The following is an 18,088-nucleotide window of genomic DNA, read 5'->3' on the forward strand; positions in this document are numbered from 1 at the left end:
CATCGATAATTATGTTTTATTTCATTGTTTCATTGTTGCTATATCAACCACCAAAGTTACTATGTATTTGTGATTTAAATATTAAGATTATAAAGTATGTATCTAGGCTGATCCCTTAGAGCGACCCGCCTCGTTTCTCCAGTTTAATGATCTAAATTGACATACTATTTACTGTTTGCCAATAAGTATCCCTAATTCTGATTTCATTTTCATTCCAATATTCATTTCCTTCTCATTTTATTTTAATTTCATTCTCATTTTATTTTATTTCATTCTCATTTCATTATTCAACCTATAGTTTAGTGTTTTATTCTGGTTTATCATCTGTCCGTTTGTCACACATTTCACCCGTTTCATGTATTACATGGTTTTTTGTTTGTTTGTTTGTTTGTATAGTAGGTAGTTAATAAATATATTCATTCACTATAAAGTTGGTTGTTCTGTATTTCCTTCTCTGCAGAGAAAAGTAATCCCTGAATTGAAAAGATCACATGATCTTCAGATTGATGACTGATTAGTATAGCCAAGTAAAGGTCTGTTTTTCCTTCATCTATGAAGGTGGTGCCCCTATGAGTGTAATTTGATATCTTGATCAAAGTTTTATATTTCCATACCTTTACTAGATTCTAAATGTGATATTCTCGACTCTACACGCTACATCAGAAAGAGAAATAAAAACAAAGATTAAATGATAAAACACAGAAAGGAGAATTGTATTACTTTCAATCTGACATGTTTAGGATGTGTTAAAAGCAACGTATGCTAGCTCCAATGTAATATTAAAGTGATAAACCAAGTTTCTGGGACATCGGCCCGTTGGTCAACTTACCTGTTCAGTGATAAGAACATTCTGTAGATGACAAAATCATCCATGTGTCCCCAGTAGATCATTTGCAGTGTTCCATGCTAACACTTTAGCATACACTATGTTAAGTGATAGTAGGCGACTAGCATTATCCAAAGTAATTAAAAAGTTGTTAGTGGCTTTTATTATATGGTCTGTAGATTCATACATTTTAAAAATGAAATATTATTCACTCAATAAAACTGATGTAGCCAGGTTTGTTTTTGGAACTATTTCAGGTGAGCAACAAGGTATTGATCCACTGTGCAGTGATTGATGCAATATGTAGTGATTCATGCACTATGTAGTGATTCATGCAATATGTAGTGATTCATGCACTATGCAGTGATTCGCTATGCAGTGATTCACTTCTTGTGGAAACAGGGAAAGTAATACATGGTAGTTTAAAGCGGTATGTTGTTTTTATATCATATTTATATTGTACCAATCTCCTACACAAAACTGCCAGACTTGACCACAAATCATATAAGATAGGGTTAGGGTTAGGGTTATAAAATAGGGTTACCATTCAGCTTTAGAGCTGCTACAAGTTCTCATTTTCTCACTTTTGACATAATGCTAGTCGCTCAACATATTGTATGCTGAAGTGTTTGCATGGAGCACCGGAACCAATGATATACCGGGGGTATTTATCTATCTATTTTGGTGTTTATATTCTCATCACTTAACAGCTAAATTGACCGGCCAATCTCCCAAAAACTTGGTGTATTCCTAAATTACAGCGACATGTGTGAATGATAAAATGTATTATATGTTAAAACTATAGGGAACAGCGAACCGAACAAACGGCTGTTTTCTGGAGAGGTACAATAAGCACATTCAGCATGTGATATCGATTGAACATTTCTTAACTCAAGTTGTGTACCAAACTATTACATATTTCACAGTAAAGGAAAAGCACCAGCGCAACTCCTTCCCGCAGTGAAGCATTCTTCTACATCTGTCTGCTTTTGTATGAAGCGCCTTGAAGTGCGGCGGAAACTGCATTTCCAACCGTGCCATTTAGTTTGCCATTGACAGCTGACGATGTCTCCCACGCCCCACTCGATGTCTCGTGACCCAGAGTACCGAAGCCGAACCACGGACGATGCATCAGAAGCTGTCATCTGTCAAAAAGACCCAAGACCCATGGACATCGATGGCAAAGTCAGGCCACTTTATCCTGAGAAGTTGCTGAAGGACACCCATAACTTGCTACCCCATTGCTTTGTGGCCAAGCGGCTTCAAACTATAACTCATGACGCACTGTACATCAGATTCCGAGTGTCCCCCCCCCCCCCCCCCGGCGTACCAGAAGCTGCGCAGTGGCAGTGTGTGTGTGTGTGTGTGTGTGTGTGTGCCTCCATTAGTTTGCCAGTTCCCAGTGTGCTAAACATTAGGCGCTGTGCCAAACAACACAATGTGGTAGAACTAACTGGTTCTTAGCACAACCTGGCCACCGTCTGCTCTTATCCATATGGTCAATTTGTCTTGTGCTGTTGCAGTGGAAGTGAAGGCGCGCACACACACACACACACACACACACACACACACACACACACACACACGTTTCATTAGTTCTGTATCCTCTTTTTTGATAAACGTTGCTACCCTCCTATTTCTTCTTTCACCCGATCCCTCTGTTCTTTTGTTCTCACTGGTTTCTCTCTCTCTCTCTCTCTCGACATCCCGTCTCTCCCTCGCTTTCTTTCTAACTTTCCCAGCTTTCTCTCTCCCTCCGTCATCCCGCTCTCTCTCTCTCCATCATTCCTCTTTCTATCTCTCTCTCCCTCCATCATTCCTCTCTCTCTCTCTCCCGCCACCATTCCTGTCTCTCTATCTCTCTCTCTCCCTCCCTCATTTCTCTCTCTCTCATCATTCCACTCTCTCTCCCTCCCTCCATCATTCCTCTCTCTCCCTCCATCATTCTTCTCTCTCTCCCTCCATCATTCCTCTCTCTCTCTCTCTCCATCATTTCTCTCCCCCCCCTCCATTATTCCTCTCTCTCTCCCTCCCTCATCATTCCTCTCTCTCCCTCCATCATTCTTCTCTCTCTCCCTCCATCATTCCTCTCTCTCTCCCTCCATCATTCCTCTTCCTCTCTCATCATTCCTCTCTCTCTCCATCATTCCTCTCTATCTCCCTCCATCATTCTTCTCTCTCCCTCCATCATTCCTCTTTCTCTCTCTCTCCCTCCATCATTTCTCTCTCTCTCTCCCTCCCTCATTCCTCTCTCTCTCATCATTCCACTCTCTCTCCCTCCCTCCATCATTCCTCTCTCTCCCGCCATCATTCTTCTCTCTCTCCCTCCATCATTCCTCTCTCTCTCTCTCTCTCTCCATCATTCCCCTCTCTCTCCCTCTCCCTCTCTCTCTGTATCTCTCTCTCTCTCTCAGGTATTATTTGGACACACACACACACACACACACAGGTCCTTCGGTTGCCCCTGTTTGGAAACCCTGTCGTCTGCTGTTTCAGAATCAGCTGCTAAGTAAGCCTTTTGGCCTCGTCTATATCTCCACGACGGAGCCTTTAGTTTATTCCGCCCGGGGAGATTTTGTCCGCGCGTCGGGAGAGGGAAGGATCAGCCACAACAAAGCAAACATAATGCGGGGAAATCGCGATTTCAGCAATAAGTTATCGGCCCACACAAAAAAAAGGGGAGATGTGGAGCGTGAAAGCCACTTTGGTTGCTTCACATAAAAAGAGATGATTATTATCTATAAGCATTCTCAAAGTTCAGCTCAGGAAAGATCTAAATGTGTAGAAATCAGTATTGATATTTGGTTAACTTTGGCACACTTAAGCAACGACATGCAACAATGGACGTCACATAAATCTCAAGGTATTTGCTATTTGCTGGATCATGAGTCATCCAGACTCAAAAGACAGCAGAGCGCAAACCTGTCAGCTGTGCTTGTGTAACGCCACTGAAATAGCATGAGCTGCCACGGACTACGGCAACAATGCGAAACACTCAATTGAGGCTTGTCAGGGGTATTTCTGAGAAGAGTGGCCAGCGGTTACGAGGGTCACGCCGCCATTTTGGAAGAGTGACACCTAAAGTAAAGATTGCAATGTTTTTGCTTCTTCCATCCCGGAAAAAACCAAAGAAAACCTAAGCCTGATTAATGCTCGGGTAAAAACATTTTACATTACAATCGGTTTGTTCAAGGCCATGGCGGTCTAGCATTACAGCTGTGTGTGTGTGTGTGTGTGTGTGTGTGTAAAAATGAGGAATGGATTTACTGCAGTCGCTTGGTGGAAGTTCAAATAAATTCTAATTTGGAGAGTGTTTTTAGGAGTTTATTGCTTTTTGCAGTATAGTTAACTACAGCAACTCCCAACAAATTTTTTTGGCTATAAAAAATGAATAAGTCTGATATTACAAAGGCCTTTTTTGTTCTTTAAGTTTACATACAACAGAAAGTTCCGGGTCCAGGTGATAGTGATGAATATTACATCCAAAATATAGTTATCATTCCCTGTTTTTCTTCCTATGACAAACAGATTGTATTATTTGGAATCATTATATATACAGTGAACATTCCATACACTTTATTTCAAATTAAATATAATTTTGTTAACATCCTAATCCTAATCAATCATGTAATTTTGTATTACATGACATTGCAATGTAGATATGATCATTTTTCCAAAGTTGCCAGAACTACTTTTCTCAGCAACTTTAGTGAACAAAACTACTGTATATTTCCCTTGAGGATAGCTTTGCTGCAGTTCCACTTTGTCCAATGTAAACTAATGGGCAGCTTATAAAGCTAGACTTTCAAAATAGCTTCCCCGACACTGCATGTGATTCACGGGGAATGAGAACGTATAGGAATGATTATTGTAATCATAGGCTCCACTCTCACTGCTATTATCTCTCCTCCTGCTGTGTAGACAGTTCTACAATACAATACTAAATCAACAGCAACAAAAGTCTTCTCATATTGAGCTCCCTGGGACTAAATCTTGTCTTACACACACACACACACACACACTACATATTTCCCATCCCAGGATGTTATTTGTGCCCTATCGAGGGGAGAGTAAATTAGATCACATTTGCAACGGCAGAAAGGTCTGACTCAAACCGAATGGCTGTCGCTTACTAATCGAATTCCAACTCCAGAGATCTGATGGGTTGCCAGATTGTTTCTTATCCTCTGTGTGTGTGTGTGTGTGTGTTTGTTAGAGAAAGAGAGACAGGGTGATAGGGAAAAGGCTTGATTGTGTGATTGTGTTGGTGCAGTTATCAGAGTAAGTGAGTGAGAGACAGAGAGAGAGAGAGAGAGAGGGAAGGGTAGAGGGAGAGGGAGAGGAAAAGAGAGACAGTTTTATTCGGAAAACATCTTTTCATGATGAAAAAAGAGGAAAATATTGCCTGGATTTCCATCCCATCAGTGTTGTATCTTGCCTAATCTTCTCTGACGGAAAGTACTTTTTGATGTTTTATTGTCTTGGTCGCTCCAAGTTCTCTCTCTCTCTCTCTCTCTTTTCTCTCTCTCTCTCTCTCTCTCTCTCTCTCTCTCTCTCTCACACACACACACAGTAGGGGCCTGGAGGTGCAAATGTGCATTGGGTCTTCTGAAATTGATGTGTGTGTGTGTGTGCACTGAATGTGCTCAGTGGGACTCAGTAAGTAAGAGTGCCAGTCTCGCACTTGTACCTCCTGGGAGCTACACATCAAAACTCCAACACCCCCAATATGTTTTCAATGGAGTCCATGTGAAATATCTAAAGTAAAAAAAAAAGAAAAAGAAAAGGTTGTTTTCTACAGCTAAAATAAGCTTTTTAAATGTCATTTAGTTTGCTGTTGAAAATAAGCCACATATATTGGATTCTACATACTTCATGATGTCATTAAATATTAAATAACTATACTGCATTTAATTCACACAATTCACTAAGGAATGGTTCAACGAACTTGGGTTCAGGCTAATATGCACCATGCACAGTTTGAGTTCTCGTCTAAATGTGTCACACCATAACATGTAGAATGAAATGTATGAATGATTGAACAGTGTTTGGTTTGTTGTGCATATTTTATAATATATGCATATGTATGTTGTATGCATGACTGTACTCGTGTGTGAATGGATGTTGGAATTACTGATTATAATATATGATATGTATATTGTATGTAAGACCCAAAGCGCATGGCATGTTTCCAACAGCAAACTACTTAAAATTCTCATTTTGCGCTTCTCCAGAAGACAGTTTTCTAAAATAATGTTTAAGTTTTGTGTTATTTTGCAGTTCATTTGTGGGCATTTGTATCAAAATGATTAAATACACAAGACGTAATTAATTATTATTAAGTGGCAATACAATGTTAGGTATTTGTAATGTACATGGTTTTGTTTCGTTTACATTTTGTTATTTCAGAATACTGTTATCCTTTATGTACTTGCATTATAATTTTTTAAATATAAATTCCTGCTGACTTATTTTCTCATTTCAAATTGGATACTGATTGAATGGAAAGGCACGCAGATTCACACACACACACTTGCTGTTTCTCACTTATTACTCCCTCAGAAGCAATTCATTACACTACTGATTACTCATTACTTCATTACTTCTCCTGTGAGAGATCAGAGAAATCAAGCGAGGATTTTCAATGTTCTTGTCATCCTTTTGGCTTGATAAAATCAAAGTAGAATACTTCCGCTCAGAGATAGTCAACTTTTCTGCCGTTAACTCATGTAAACTCATTCAGTGTGAGAAGACGATGACAAAATATGCTGAAAACAAAACTGGGAATGAGGGTGGGATCTAGTTTTTCAGTAGTTCAACTTCAATCTGATATTACAACAGATAATATCAGATGTAGCAATTTCTTTTTATTGTAGCTGCAGTATTATTACTGAAACTGAAATAGTAATTTGTTGTAACACTAGTTAGGGAAAAGTAATAGCTTAGTGTTGGGTGTCTCATTTTCTCTATGCTGTTCTTCTACCTGCACCACATGGCTCAATACCAACTTAAACGTTTGGATGCCCCAGGTACTCGACTATCCTTAGCCTGCTGTCATGCAACAAAGGACTCCAGAGAAAAAAAAATCACTAACTATTCACTATCTAAATTTGCTGTTTGGAATTTGCAAAGAAATGGAAAAAATGACGACTATCAAGCCCACTGTCCTTAACAGAAGGGAATATGTGCCACCATTGAGGGCTCATTTGTTCAGCGTAATAATTGAAATAGCTTGACTCTCCAAAGCCGCACAATAGTGTCCCTGCTTCTCAAAATCAGACAATCCACTGTTTCTTCTCTTTCCTCCCAGACGTCTTCTCTGCTTTGTTGAGTCTGGCATTGCGCTGTATTAGGTATTATAGTGTGTGATAGCAGCAAATAGTAACAGAATACAGCAAAAAAAAAAAAACAGAGTAAATAAAAATATAAACCACTGACAATTTCAACACTAGGACATGTTAAGTAGAATGTTTGAATGAAAAGTGTGGGAGGATTAGGGGATGCAACATAACAGCAGTAGAACTTACTGAGACTAAGAGAGAATGAATGCACAATATAAACACTATAAAAATATACAAAAATAAGAAATATGTGCGCTTTGAAATAAATGGATAATACATGGATAATTACAAAAATAAATGCATAATTACAGAATAATTCAATATATATGTGATATATAATTCATGAGAGGGATATGGGAATATGTAGTAAACAGATATGTGACTTTGCGGCAAATATGCATGATGGGCAAAATGTGTGTCATATTCATATTGACAGGTCAACAGCGGGCCATACACACGTACAGAGTGTGCATTGTAAAAAACTGTACTCCTTGTCAATATATTCACTTGCAGAAGATATACAGTATGTACATAGAAAATAGAGATTAGGATATGTGCTTTGCTTGCTGTCCCCTTGTCAGAAAATCTGAACAGCGATACCGTGTACATAGACAAATAACAATGCGCAAAACACACATGTGCATTATTGTCATGTGCAATACACAGTGTAGAGGGACAGGAAGGACAATGTCTCTGCCTTTGTCACTTGAATTCAAATCAGTACAAAGATACTGTTTTTCTTGCTCTCTCACGATATTGCAACGTTTCTGTCTGTCTCTGTCTATTCATCTCTCTCTCTCTCTCTCTCTCTCTCATCTCTCTCTCTCTCTCTCTCTCTGTGTTTGAACCCAGTTGGCGCTTAAGACCACTGGTAATGTGCACAGCAGTTGGCGGCTCTTTCATTATATTCCTTTATGAAACAGATGGGTTAACATATCAAAAGGCCTGCAAAGACCCTCTGTGTATGGGTATGTGTGTGTGTGGTGGTGGTGGTGGTGGGAGAGAGGGGTGTGGGGACGAGAGGGGGGGTCGTACCACATTTGCTGAGTTATTTATGTCCGTTGGTGGGAGATGTGTCGGTCAGCTAACACACACACACACACACACACACACATACACACACACACACACGCAGTGTGCCTGCCGGGCAAGTCCTTCCTACTGCGCTGGCTGTTGCTCCCTGACTGTTTCCATCACAGAGCCACAGGCCTGTTTCTGCCCCGCTGCTCTGTACAAGCTCTCTGTGTCTGTGATGGTGTGGTCTACTGCAGCAGGACTAGCACAGTCCAACCCCCACCCACCCTCCAACCCCCGACCCCCCCCCCACTCCGCTCCCCAATCCTGCATCTGTCCTGCCTCCATCCTCCATTAGCACCGCAGTGGCCAATCTTTCTCAAGTGTAGCAAAGTACAAGTGAATATTGGCCAAAACCCCTGTCTGTCTCAAATAGCTGGTTGCCAGATGTGTATTTGTGATATCAGATGGCTGAAAAGAGAAAAGTGGGTGATCTTTTTTTTTTTTCTTTTGTTTTTACCACCACAGCATGGCCACAGTGCTGTGGGCTTCAAGAGCCAAATTCAGCCAGGTTTTGATTTTGATGTCTTAACAATGCAGCTAAGTTCCTGAAATTAAAAGAAGTTTTTTATGTGAAAAATGCAGCATTCGATCTGATTTACAGTACTGTGCAAAAGTCTTAGGCACCCTAGATTTTTTATATACATTTCTTAGAAGTCTTAGATGTTTATTTGTTTTCTGCATTAGTGTGTCAGTAGACTGCTGTTTATTGTAAATTTTTGATATTCAGAAACTTTTCATTTCATTAGTTTTGAAAGCATCTTCGCTTTATGGATTTCACTGACATATGCCTAAGACTTTTGCACAGTACTGTATATGCATATGGAATTTGTGTCGATGCAGATTTGATGTGTATTCATGAGTGCTTGAAATAGCGGGGGGGCCCCCCAAACAAGATTTTGCATAGGGCCCCCAACAAGCTAGAAACGGCTCTGGTCAAAAGACCAAAGAGTACTGTATAAATGTGAGTGATTCCTTTGTTCAGTGGTTCAGTTGCTAGTGTAAGGGTTAGTAGCTCATTTGCTGAATCGGACTGAATTAACCGTTCAGCCATGTGGGCAGTGCCACCTTTTGGTCGAAAGACAGCATAAATGTGAGTGATTTATTCATTCAGTGGGTTAGCACTTAATGAAGCAGTTCTGTATAGTTCTGTGTAGTCAGTGAGGGTTTAACCCATTTCCGAAAAAGAAAATTGAATGGACACAATAGCCAGTTTGCAAAGTGCTTTTGGTTACAAAATTGTCACTTTTACAAAGGTGATTCAATTGAACCGGTCCTGAATCAATTCACAGCCAAAAGAACTGAGTTAGTTAAATGAGATGGTCTTCCCACCACTACACTACACCACTATCTTTATCTCTTATGTCTCTTTTTCTGGCCTTGTTGTCATATATTTAGACATCATTTGCACACAGCTAATTTTCCAATGGACGTTCTTGATGATGCCGGCCGTGGTTGCTCGGACATTTGTAAGCTAAGCTAAACTGTAATTGTGCTTGTTGGATAGATCAGAGCATAATCGTTATCAAGGAGGGGGAAGGAGGGGGCGGCAGGGGGCTAATTGACAGAGGCAGACGGGACAACAAAGGGACGGATGAATAACTGTATGAATAAACTGATTGAAATGACTAATGAAATAGTAATGAAATAATATAAAAACAGATAAGAAAGAAGGAGGAGAAGAGGAAATGATTAGAGAAAAGTAATGTTATTATTGAGCATGAAGTACCTACTGAGAATTAACAAAATTGGAGCAATATTAGGTGGCATGTACTGCATTATTGTAGATAGTGATGTTCCGGAATACGTTTTGCTTCTTCTATTATTGGTTTGATGGCTGGGCTGTTGGTGGCTCTGTAGATGTATTTCTGTACCAGGATGATTAGTCTTTGGTGTGGTCTATAAGCCAGTCTTTTTGCGTTGTTTTGTATGATTTGTAGTGCATTTGTTGGGTTGAGAAGTCATCCAGGCCAGTGACGAATATTCGAATACTGATCAGATGTAACTGTTCTAAATTTTGTTTCCGGTGGTGCTCCTTCGTTCCATCCACAAAGAGCTCTCAGGTGGTTGAGTCCTTTGTTGCCCTCAGCTTCCACATGTTGAATGTGACTCGAGCATTTCATGTTCCTTTCAAAAAAGATGCCTAAGAGTGCTGCGTGATCCAGGGGAAATAGGAGTTGTCGCATTTGTCACACAACTGCAAAGCCTGAAAAACCTGAACACCAAGAAGCTTTGTCACAGCGTGGTATAAATCATTTTGTACAAACTGTTATTTAGTGAGCAGTATGTAATGAAAAATGTTGTATTATTGTCAAAATTTTACTTTAATTATAAATCTTTACACCTGCGTTGCCATTTTAATCTCCCCAAATCCTTTTTGTATGCAAATGAGATTTGATGTTGCACAATGGGAGAATTTACTTCCAGGTTGTGCTACAATATAGTGATTTATTTAGCAATGTACAGTATATATAGTTAAATATATTTATGATTGTAAGACAAGACATACTGTAGGATTGTATAATAAAGCAAATTGTTGTATAAGTGGTGCTTTTATAAAAGCTACTGTATGTTTGCTAATGGTTCAGCTGCTAACATTAGCTAGCAAGCCAAGTAGGCTAGCATGATAAACTGGGAGCCAGAGAGCTGAAATCACATTTGCAATAAACAGATAATTAATTTGATTTGTATGCCATTGCTATGAAAGCACTGTGGGACTGTTCAGAATCTGCACTTGCTTCCAAACAACTCCTCTTCAGCAAAATGGGATTTCTCCGAAGACTGCAGCCATAAGAGAGAAAAGAGTGAGCTCGCTGGGAAGCGTAGACATGATGATCCCTATCCATGGATATTTTTTCCAGCTCATTTAAAGTTGTAGTAGTTGATGTAACTTGTGCAATGATGAGATTTAAGGATTTAACGGATTAGGGTTAGCCCAGGAAAATGTGTCTCACATCTATTCCCATCTCCATTAGCCCTTATTAGAAGCTAACGAGAGGAGCCAATTTTGGTCCGGCTCTCTGGAAAGGCTAATGCAGAAAGTAGCCTACTGGCACTTATTTTCCTCAGTGAAAGCAATGATAATCAGAGATATGAGCATGGGTAAGGTCATAAGAGTACAATTAGTAATAGTAGAGAACTGCTATTTTCATCTGAGGCCTAGGAGGTTACATGATATAATTGATTCCTCTACAGTATTTATGGTGTGAATATAACCTCACCACACTCAGCAGAGGCCTCCATAACATATTCAGAATAATTGGATAAACTAGGTACAGTACCCACAGATATAGAAATAGTTATTAGAGTAATTATGTACAAATGGTAATGTTACGAGTTTGATCTGGATGTTATGAAATAAATAATACAGTACAGATGGGAACACTGTTAGTGTCCTGCTAAAATTTGTATTCTGCCTTTTTAGTTTTTTTTAAGTGTAACTGAAAGCTGGCATTGTCATTCACGCACACAGAATGTTTCATGTTACATAACTCACATGGAAGATTATTTTAAATAATAATACTTAAACAAAAACAAAGACAGAGACAACATTTTCATAAACTTAATTAAAAATAAAAACAAAATAGAGTTTAAAAAATGGCAATTCAACTAAAACTATATCGCCTGGATCCAAAGCTAACTAAAATAAAATGAATTCAAAATACTCATGGATTAGTTTTTGTTTTGTGCCCGAGTGTGGAGAGAACAGTAATTTCTGTCATGACGGCAAATACTTCTACATTTATATTGACGTCAGAACCATGGGAACGCTTTGAGTAGGACGCATTTGGCTGACAAATTCAAGTGCTTTGTTGCTGTGGGAAGTGGGCTATGTGGCATTCTAATGAAAAGAAGTGCATTTACAAAGCATACACACAGGAGGAGGAGAGGTGAGGGACAGAAAGCAGCAGCCAATGCCAACATAAAACATGAAAATGTTACATATGAGTGACTTGACTTGAATGACAATTACTTGCTACTTATTCAGTCAGATGACGGTAGAGGTGTCTTATCTCTATAGACTGAGCATCCCAACATACAGCAAGGTAGAGTCTGTTGTACTGGTTGCTAAGTAACTGAGGTCAGTTTTTATATGGCTCACAGCATTCTGAGCAGTGCATACTGTAAGTTTTGACATGTAAAAGGTCTGAGGCTGTGGGCGCATTTGACGACTGCAAACTGAAATGAGTGTCAGTAAATTTCACATTGGCATGGCATCAGAAGATAGGGGCTAACTGCATAAACAATAGAGAATCTTGCATGTGTTGCATGGCCAGTGTCAGTGTATATAGAGACTTTGAATTTCACAGTGATTCTTCATGCAGGACATAGAAGCATTATGGTGCAAATCACAATAAAGATGTGCGGGGGGGGGGGGGGGGGGGATAGCATGAATAGATTAAAGCAGTTCTTTTTACTAATTCTTCATGGAAGACTGCAGGGATTTGCACTCTACAGTATGCTCAGCGTTTAGTCTTGTTAGCCTATGCTAATGTTTATTAGCAGCCTGAGAATGTGGAAATCACAGCGGTGTCTCCTGCTTTGTGCAAGCTAAAACCTGTTTATAATTACAATTATTGCAATGTCGTTTGCGCCTAATATAGTATAGTACAGGGTAGTAAAACGGCCAGAATTTCCATATTCACACTGCCTGGATGCAAGATTAAGTCAGAAAAAAAAAGTCTGGAAAAGGCGACATACGGCAACCATCTGAAACGCGATGACTCATGACTCGCCATTGGAGAGAGAAACGCAGAGAGAGAGCATTATAAAGTTAAAACAGGAGAGCTACAAAGCCACAGCTCTATGACACAGATGGAAATGGCACCCTGTTAAATCTGATGAGTCACAAGCCCTCGTAGGAGACAGAGAGCGATGCTAAGATATTCCTCGGTGAATAAAATATCTCTAGCTAACTTAAAATACAGCTAGGAATTAAGCAGCGGTTTTACTTCAACACCAAGAACGACACAATTTGCCAAAACCTACAAAATCTGAAAAGCCTTCTGGAGCGAGAGAAACAGAAATCAGTGAAAGTATGCCAAGTTGCCTTCTCAGTGACTGTTGAAAGTGTCCTGCAGCATAAAAAAAAAAAAAAAGGAGAGCCGTGCCACGATCTGCCCCACTTATGTCATGGAAACTTCACCTGTCATCTCGCGTCGCACTTCCCCTTCATCTGTCACGGATGCTGTCGCTTCTGTTTGACTCGAGCCGAGACGGAGAAAGAGAGCGAAAGACGGAGGCAGACGACGGAGGGGAGAAAAAGTGAATGGGACGGGGAGCGTGAGATCGAGAAGAAAGATGACGACAGGAAAATGCTGTCATTTTTTATTTGCGCGAGGAGACGCCTCCAGTTTGAAAGAGTGAGGGGAGAAGACAGAAAGAGAGAGAGAGAGTTCCAATGTTCCTGATTCCAATCTGTAAAGGTAAAAAGGAACCAACTATGGTGGAAGTGCCCTTGAGCAAGGAAGTTAAAGTGATGTTGAACTTTGGTATTGCCTTGGGTTGTGTAGCTTCCTGGACATGATCGGCCCAAATCTGTTGCTCCGGTAGAGGAGACTGAAGAATTGCGTTTTTTCTCTCTCCGTTCACTGCCATTTTATGACGAAACAGGTCTAAAAATTCACGCAAACAAAGCAGATTCTGACAATATCTCAAAAAAAAATAGTCATGTTGCTGAATTGTGGTTAAGTGAATCGCTTTCTTTATGTTTATTAGTGAAGTATTACGCAATTTCAATCAGGAAGACTACAAATCATGCATTCATGCTTTCTCTTTACCCAATCAGAGTTGGCGAACGCTTTCCCTCTTTTTCCAGAGAACCAATCAGAGTTAGCCGTCACTTCCCTCCTCTTTTTCAGAGAGCCAATTGTCTAAGTGACGGGAGTATAAACACGTCACCTACTATGCTATTGTGCTACTCACAGAACTATGCTGACATCCTAATTCCTACGTCCATCCCGGATGTACTCCTAACTTCACGAATGGGAGGAGTTCCTTCATGGAGCTTACATCAGTTTCCATCATGTTTTGCTTCTGAATAAAGGTTAATTTGAGCATTCAACCTAGTCTCTACTTATTGAAAACCTTTCAGTTTGAACAGGTGTAACACCGAAATCCGGTCGGTGGAAATGTATGCCGATGGAACGAAGAAAATAATACCTTTACCAATAATTGTAAATAGGTGAAAAAAGTGAGAGACTCATATTTTATTTATTTGCTTCGCCTATTTACAATTATGAAACCGCAATTGTCCAATCTCACGGAGCGCTGGAGCAACAGATAACAGAGAATCAATGATTTGGGGGTTTTACCATAGCCAGGAAGCTACACAACCCAAGGTACTACCAAAGTTCAACAGCACTTTAACCCCATGCTGATCCAGTGGAGCTGCTCCTTGGCACAGCAGAAAACTGTGTTGTACTGGGCAGGTCCCAGGTGTGAATGTGTGTAACTGTATGGATGTGAAGCAGGGCGTCACTGGAGAGGACCGTAGCATGCTCAGTCGACTTAAAAAAAGATTGCAAGAGAGAGAGAGAGAGAGAGAGAAAGTGAGGCACAGGCCAGGATGATTTATTTCAAAGCGGTGCATATGTGTTCTTCACAGCTGTATAGCTTTTGAAACATGCCCGCAGTCAACTCCCATTACTGTCCAAGCTAGACAAAAACGTCTAGTAATAAGGACATGTAATTTTCTAGCGAGTCTACATTACAAACAGCTGTGACAACTTTCAAGGAGACCAGCTGAGAGAACCTATTTTTAAATTTAGTGCATAGAGAGAGGGACGGACAGGAAACGAAGGGCCAAAGTAAAAAAAAAAGACAACATATATATATCTATTCCAAGTTGAGGAAATGAAAATTCAAATTGCAGCCTTAGCGGATACAGTGTATATCCATCACACTGGATATTAAATTTGGAATGATGATAATGGTGATAGGGGCCAACATGAACTCTGGTCCTGGCAGGACTCTACTGCATCATTTATAGACCACACATCTAACACCCGCTGGACTCTGCTAATGCGCATGGTAGTCAAAAAAAACCTCTTATCTCGGCAGACATTGTCTGATTTGTAAAAAAGAAAAAATTAAGAAACACCTTTGATATCCCATTAAAAATATAAATATTAAACAAAAAATAAAGGTACAATTTATCTGTATAGTGTAGACATGACATCAACTGGCAAAGAGAGAACAATAGTCCACAAAGATAATATCAGTGAAAATCAAACACACATTAAACATTAAATAAATCTTTTAGGATTACACCAATTTTTCAGGAGATTGTCCCCTTACTCAATTTACCTGTGAAGTGATGAAATTATAGACACCAAAATCTTCCATGTGTGTAAAAATAGCATACTGCTGTGAACTACCAGGGACTACTTTCCCTGTCTCCACTGGAAGTGAAGGTAGTGGGCAATGTGAGACTGTGTACAGCTAAAGATCTCACAGCAGATGAATACGTGGTTGTTCACCTGTAATAGTTCCAAAAATAAACGTGGCTACATCAGCTATTTTGAGTTAATGATATGTCGTTTTTAAAATATATTTTTCTATATGCTAAAATGTTACCATGGGGAACCGGATGTGATCTACCAGGGGCACATGGATGATTTTGGTGTCTATGTTTGCATCACTTAACAGGTTCCCCAAAATCTTGGTGTATTCTTTAAGGGGGGAGGTGTAGGCCCTGAGGACTGATGTGAGATATGATGGAGCAGTGCAATGGAGTGTTTTGCAGGGCTGATTATCAATACGCCTTCTTGTGCGTTCTTATGTCCTCTATGACGCATTGTACATAATATCTAACCACCGAAGCACGATTCCAAACCAAAAGAACGACAGGGCGGAGGACGGATCCATCTCAAACTGCAAGGAAGCTTCTCTGTGCTCACTTTCACCAGAAGAGCGTTCTCTCCAAGACAATTTGGGAAGAACTTTCTCCACAAGGACACAAGTATCGACTTGGCGTCCTTGGATTCGATAATCAGCCTAGGTGATGAGGAGGATTTCAAAGGTGATTCTGTGTGACTAATTAACACATTGTAAAAGTAGAAACGCATCCATTTCATTTCCTCAACTGCTTAAAAGGTGATGCTTGAGAAGATGCATTTTCTCTTCAGTGCTGATATTGTGGGGCTCCCTGTATCTCAGTCAGTTAGTATGCTTGCCATATACTGTAAAATCCCAATGAATGTCCTCTTAAGGCCATAGAAAGCACTACTAGAGTACTATTATTTCTTAAATGACTGTTACTAATTCTTATTAAATCCTTATTCTGCTTTGAATTATGTGTTATGTGACTATGTTGTCTCTTATTCAAAGTGGTTAGGTGCAATGGTTTCATCCTGCTCTTTTGTTCTTGTCTGCCCTTGCACAACTGTCAACTAAATGTGAAATGGTATGATGAAAAGAGTTTCACAGAGGAGCTTGATCTATTGATCCTTCTTCATTTATGACAGGATTTTAGAGATATTGCAGCTTTTAAAGGGGGATTCCACCGGGAATAACTTTTGAGTGGTTGTTATTCTGCAGAAGCTGACATTTTCCTAAAATTTTCTAAGATTTGTGTCTGTTGTTTTATGAGTTTGAAGTTATGAGCTGTCAAAGAAAATGTAACGCTGTAACATATTTGAATTGCATTGCCTGAGATGGTTGAGAGACTGTCATGTGTCTGTGCCTATATTAAACATCTATTATCCTTTTTTTATATTTCAAGATGTTTAATATAGGTATGGGAAAATGACATGTTCATAAAATGATATTTCAGGCTTGCATTACATTTCCCTTGATCTTGCAGAGCTCATAACTCATAGAAACGCAGAAGAAATGGGAAATAGTAGAAAAATGTCTGCTTTCACCGAATCACAACCTATCAATTTCTGTGGTATTACCCTTTAAAACCTCAGCATCTGCATCTTTTAAAGTGCTGAGGGCGGTGTAAGTGACTTGACTTGAGATGCCAGCACCCATCGATCAGGGAGACCAGGCACTGACAGTCACACTCTGAACTATGCTGTAGCATATAACATGCTTTGCTCCATAGCAATCACAGACACACACCAAGGTATCTGCAGGCTTCAGAAAGCCACATGTAAGACTTTTTAAGAGTTTAAGTTTAAGTTTTCTGCATATTGTATTAACCTTAATAAGACATCTAATAACTATTTAAGACATTTTATTACTTTAATGTAGATAATTTAAGCACACAAACTTTTCCTCTCACCTGTAAATCTTGTATCTGGTAGAAAATCCCTGCTGGAACCTCTCTCTGAACTCGGTGTACTCCGGAGAGCGGTGGAAAGGCCCCTTCTCTGACAGCAGCCAGTCCAGCTGCCCTCCGCTCTGCCTCGCGCTGAACCCCCACGACGAAGAGGAGGAGGAGGAGGACGAGGAGGAGGACGAGGAAGAGGAGGACGGCGGGGAGCCGGGGAGCGCCTTCCCTCCCTGTCCCCCGCCACCGCCCAGTAGTTCAGCTCGGGTGGGCCACGGCAGCCACAGCAACGCCCACGGCAACCATAGGAGCATTAAGGAGGGCGCCGACCATCTAGCAAGGGGGGCGGAGCCATGGGAGCACCTGTCTCTTCTCATTGGCCAAGGAGTCGCCATGGTCCCGGTGGTGATGTACTAGGGCACCTGGGACCGGCATTTCTTCTGACAGTCACCTCCCACTGGCCTGGAGGTGAACAACGGGACAGAGAGAAACATTTGGTTAGCCTTACTTTTAATAAAAACAGTGATACAGTCAGAGGTTTCTGTGGAAGGCATATTGACCATTTTGAACACTCAGGGTGGGAATCTCTACCTGGAAGAGCAAGTCCAGCTCAGCTCTGTGCTACTG

At 40.3% G+C, this 18,088-nt stretch overlaps 1 protein-coding gene across 1 annotated transcript in view; it reads right to left on the bottom strand.

The window, feature by feature from the left end:
- LOC139656705 (BMP/retinoic acid-inducible neural-specific protein 3-like) overlaps positions 1-17,856 on the bottom strand; it is an 89,356-nt gene extending 71,500 nt beyond the window's left edge. The window contains exon 1 of the mRNA XM_071534322.1: positions 17,474-17,856. Coding sequence (XP_071390423.1) covers positions 17,474-17,856 — 383 coding nt within the window. The remainder of the gene's footprint in view (positions 1-17,473) is intronic.
- Between the last annotated feature and the right edge of the window lie 232 nt (positions 17,857-18,088).

This window comes from Centroberyx affinis, unplaced genomic scaffold, assembly GCF_046629955.1.
Source record: "Centroberyx affinis isolate AG114_WGS23_722 - 3 ecotype Tasmania unplaced genomic scaffold, CSIRO-AGI_Caff_v1 ptg002518l_1, whole genome shotgun sequence".
Lineage (NCBI taxonomy): Eukaryota > Metazoa > Chordata > Actinopteri > Beryciformes > Berycidae > Centroberyx > Centroberyx affinis.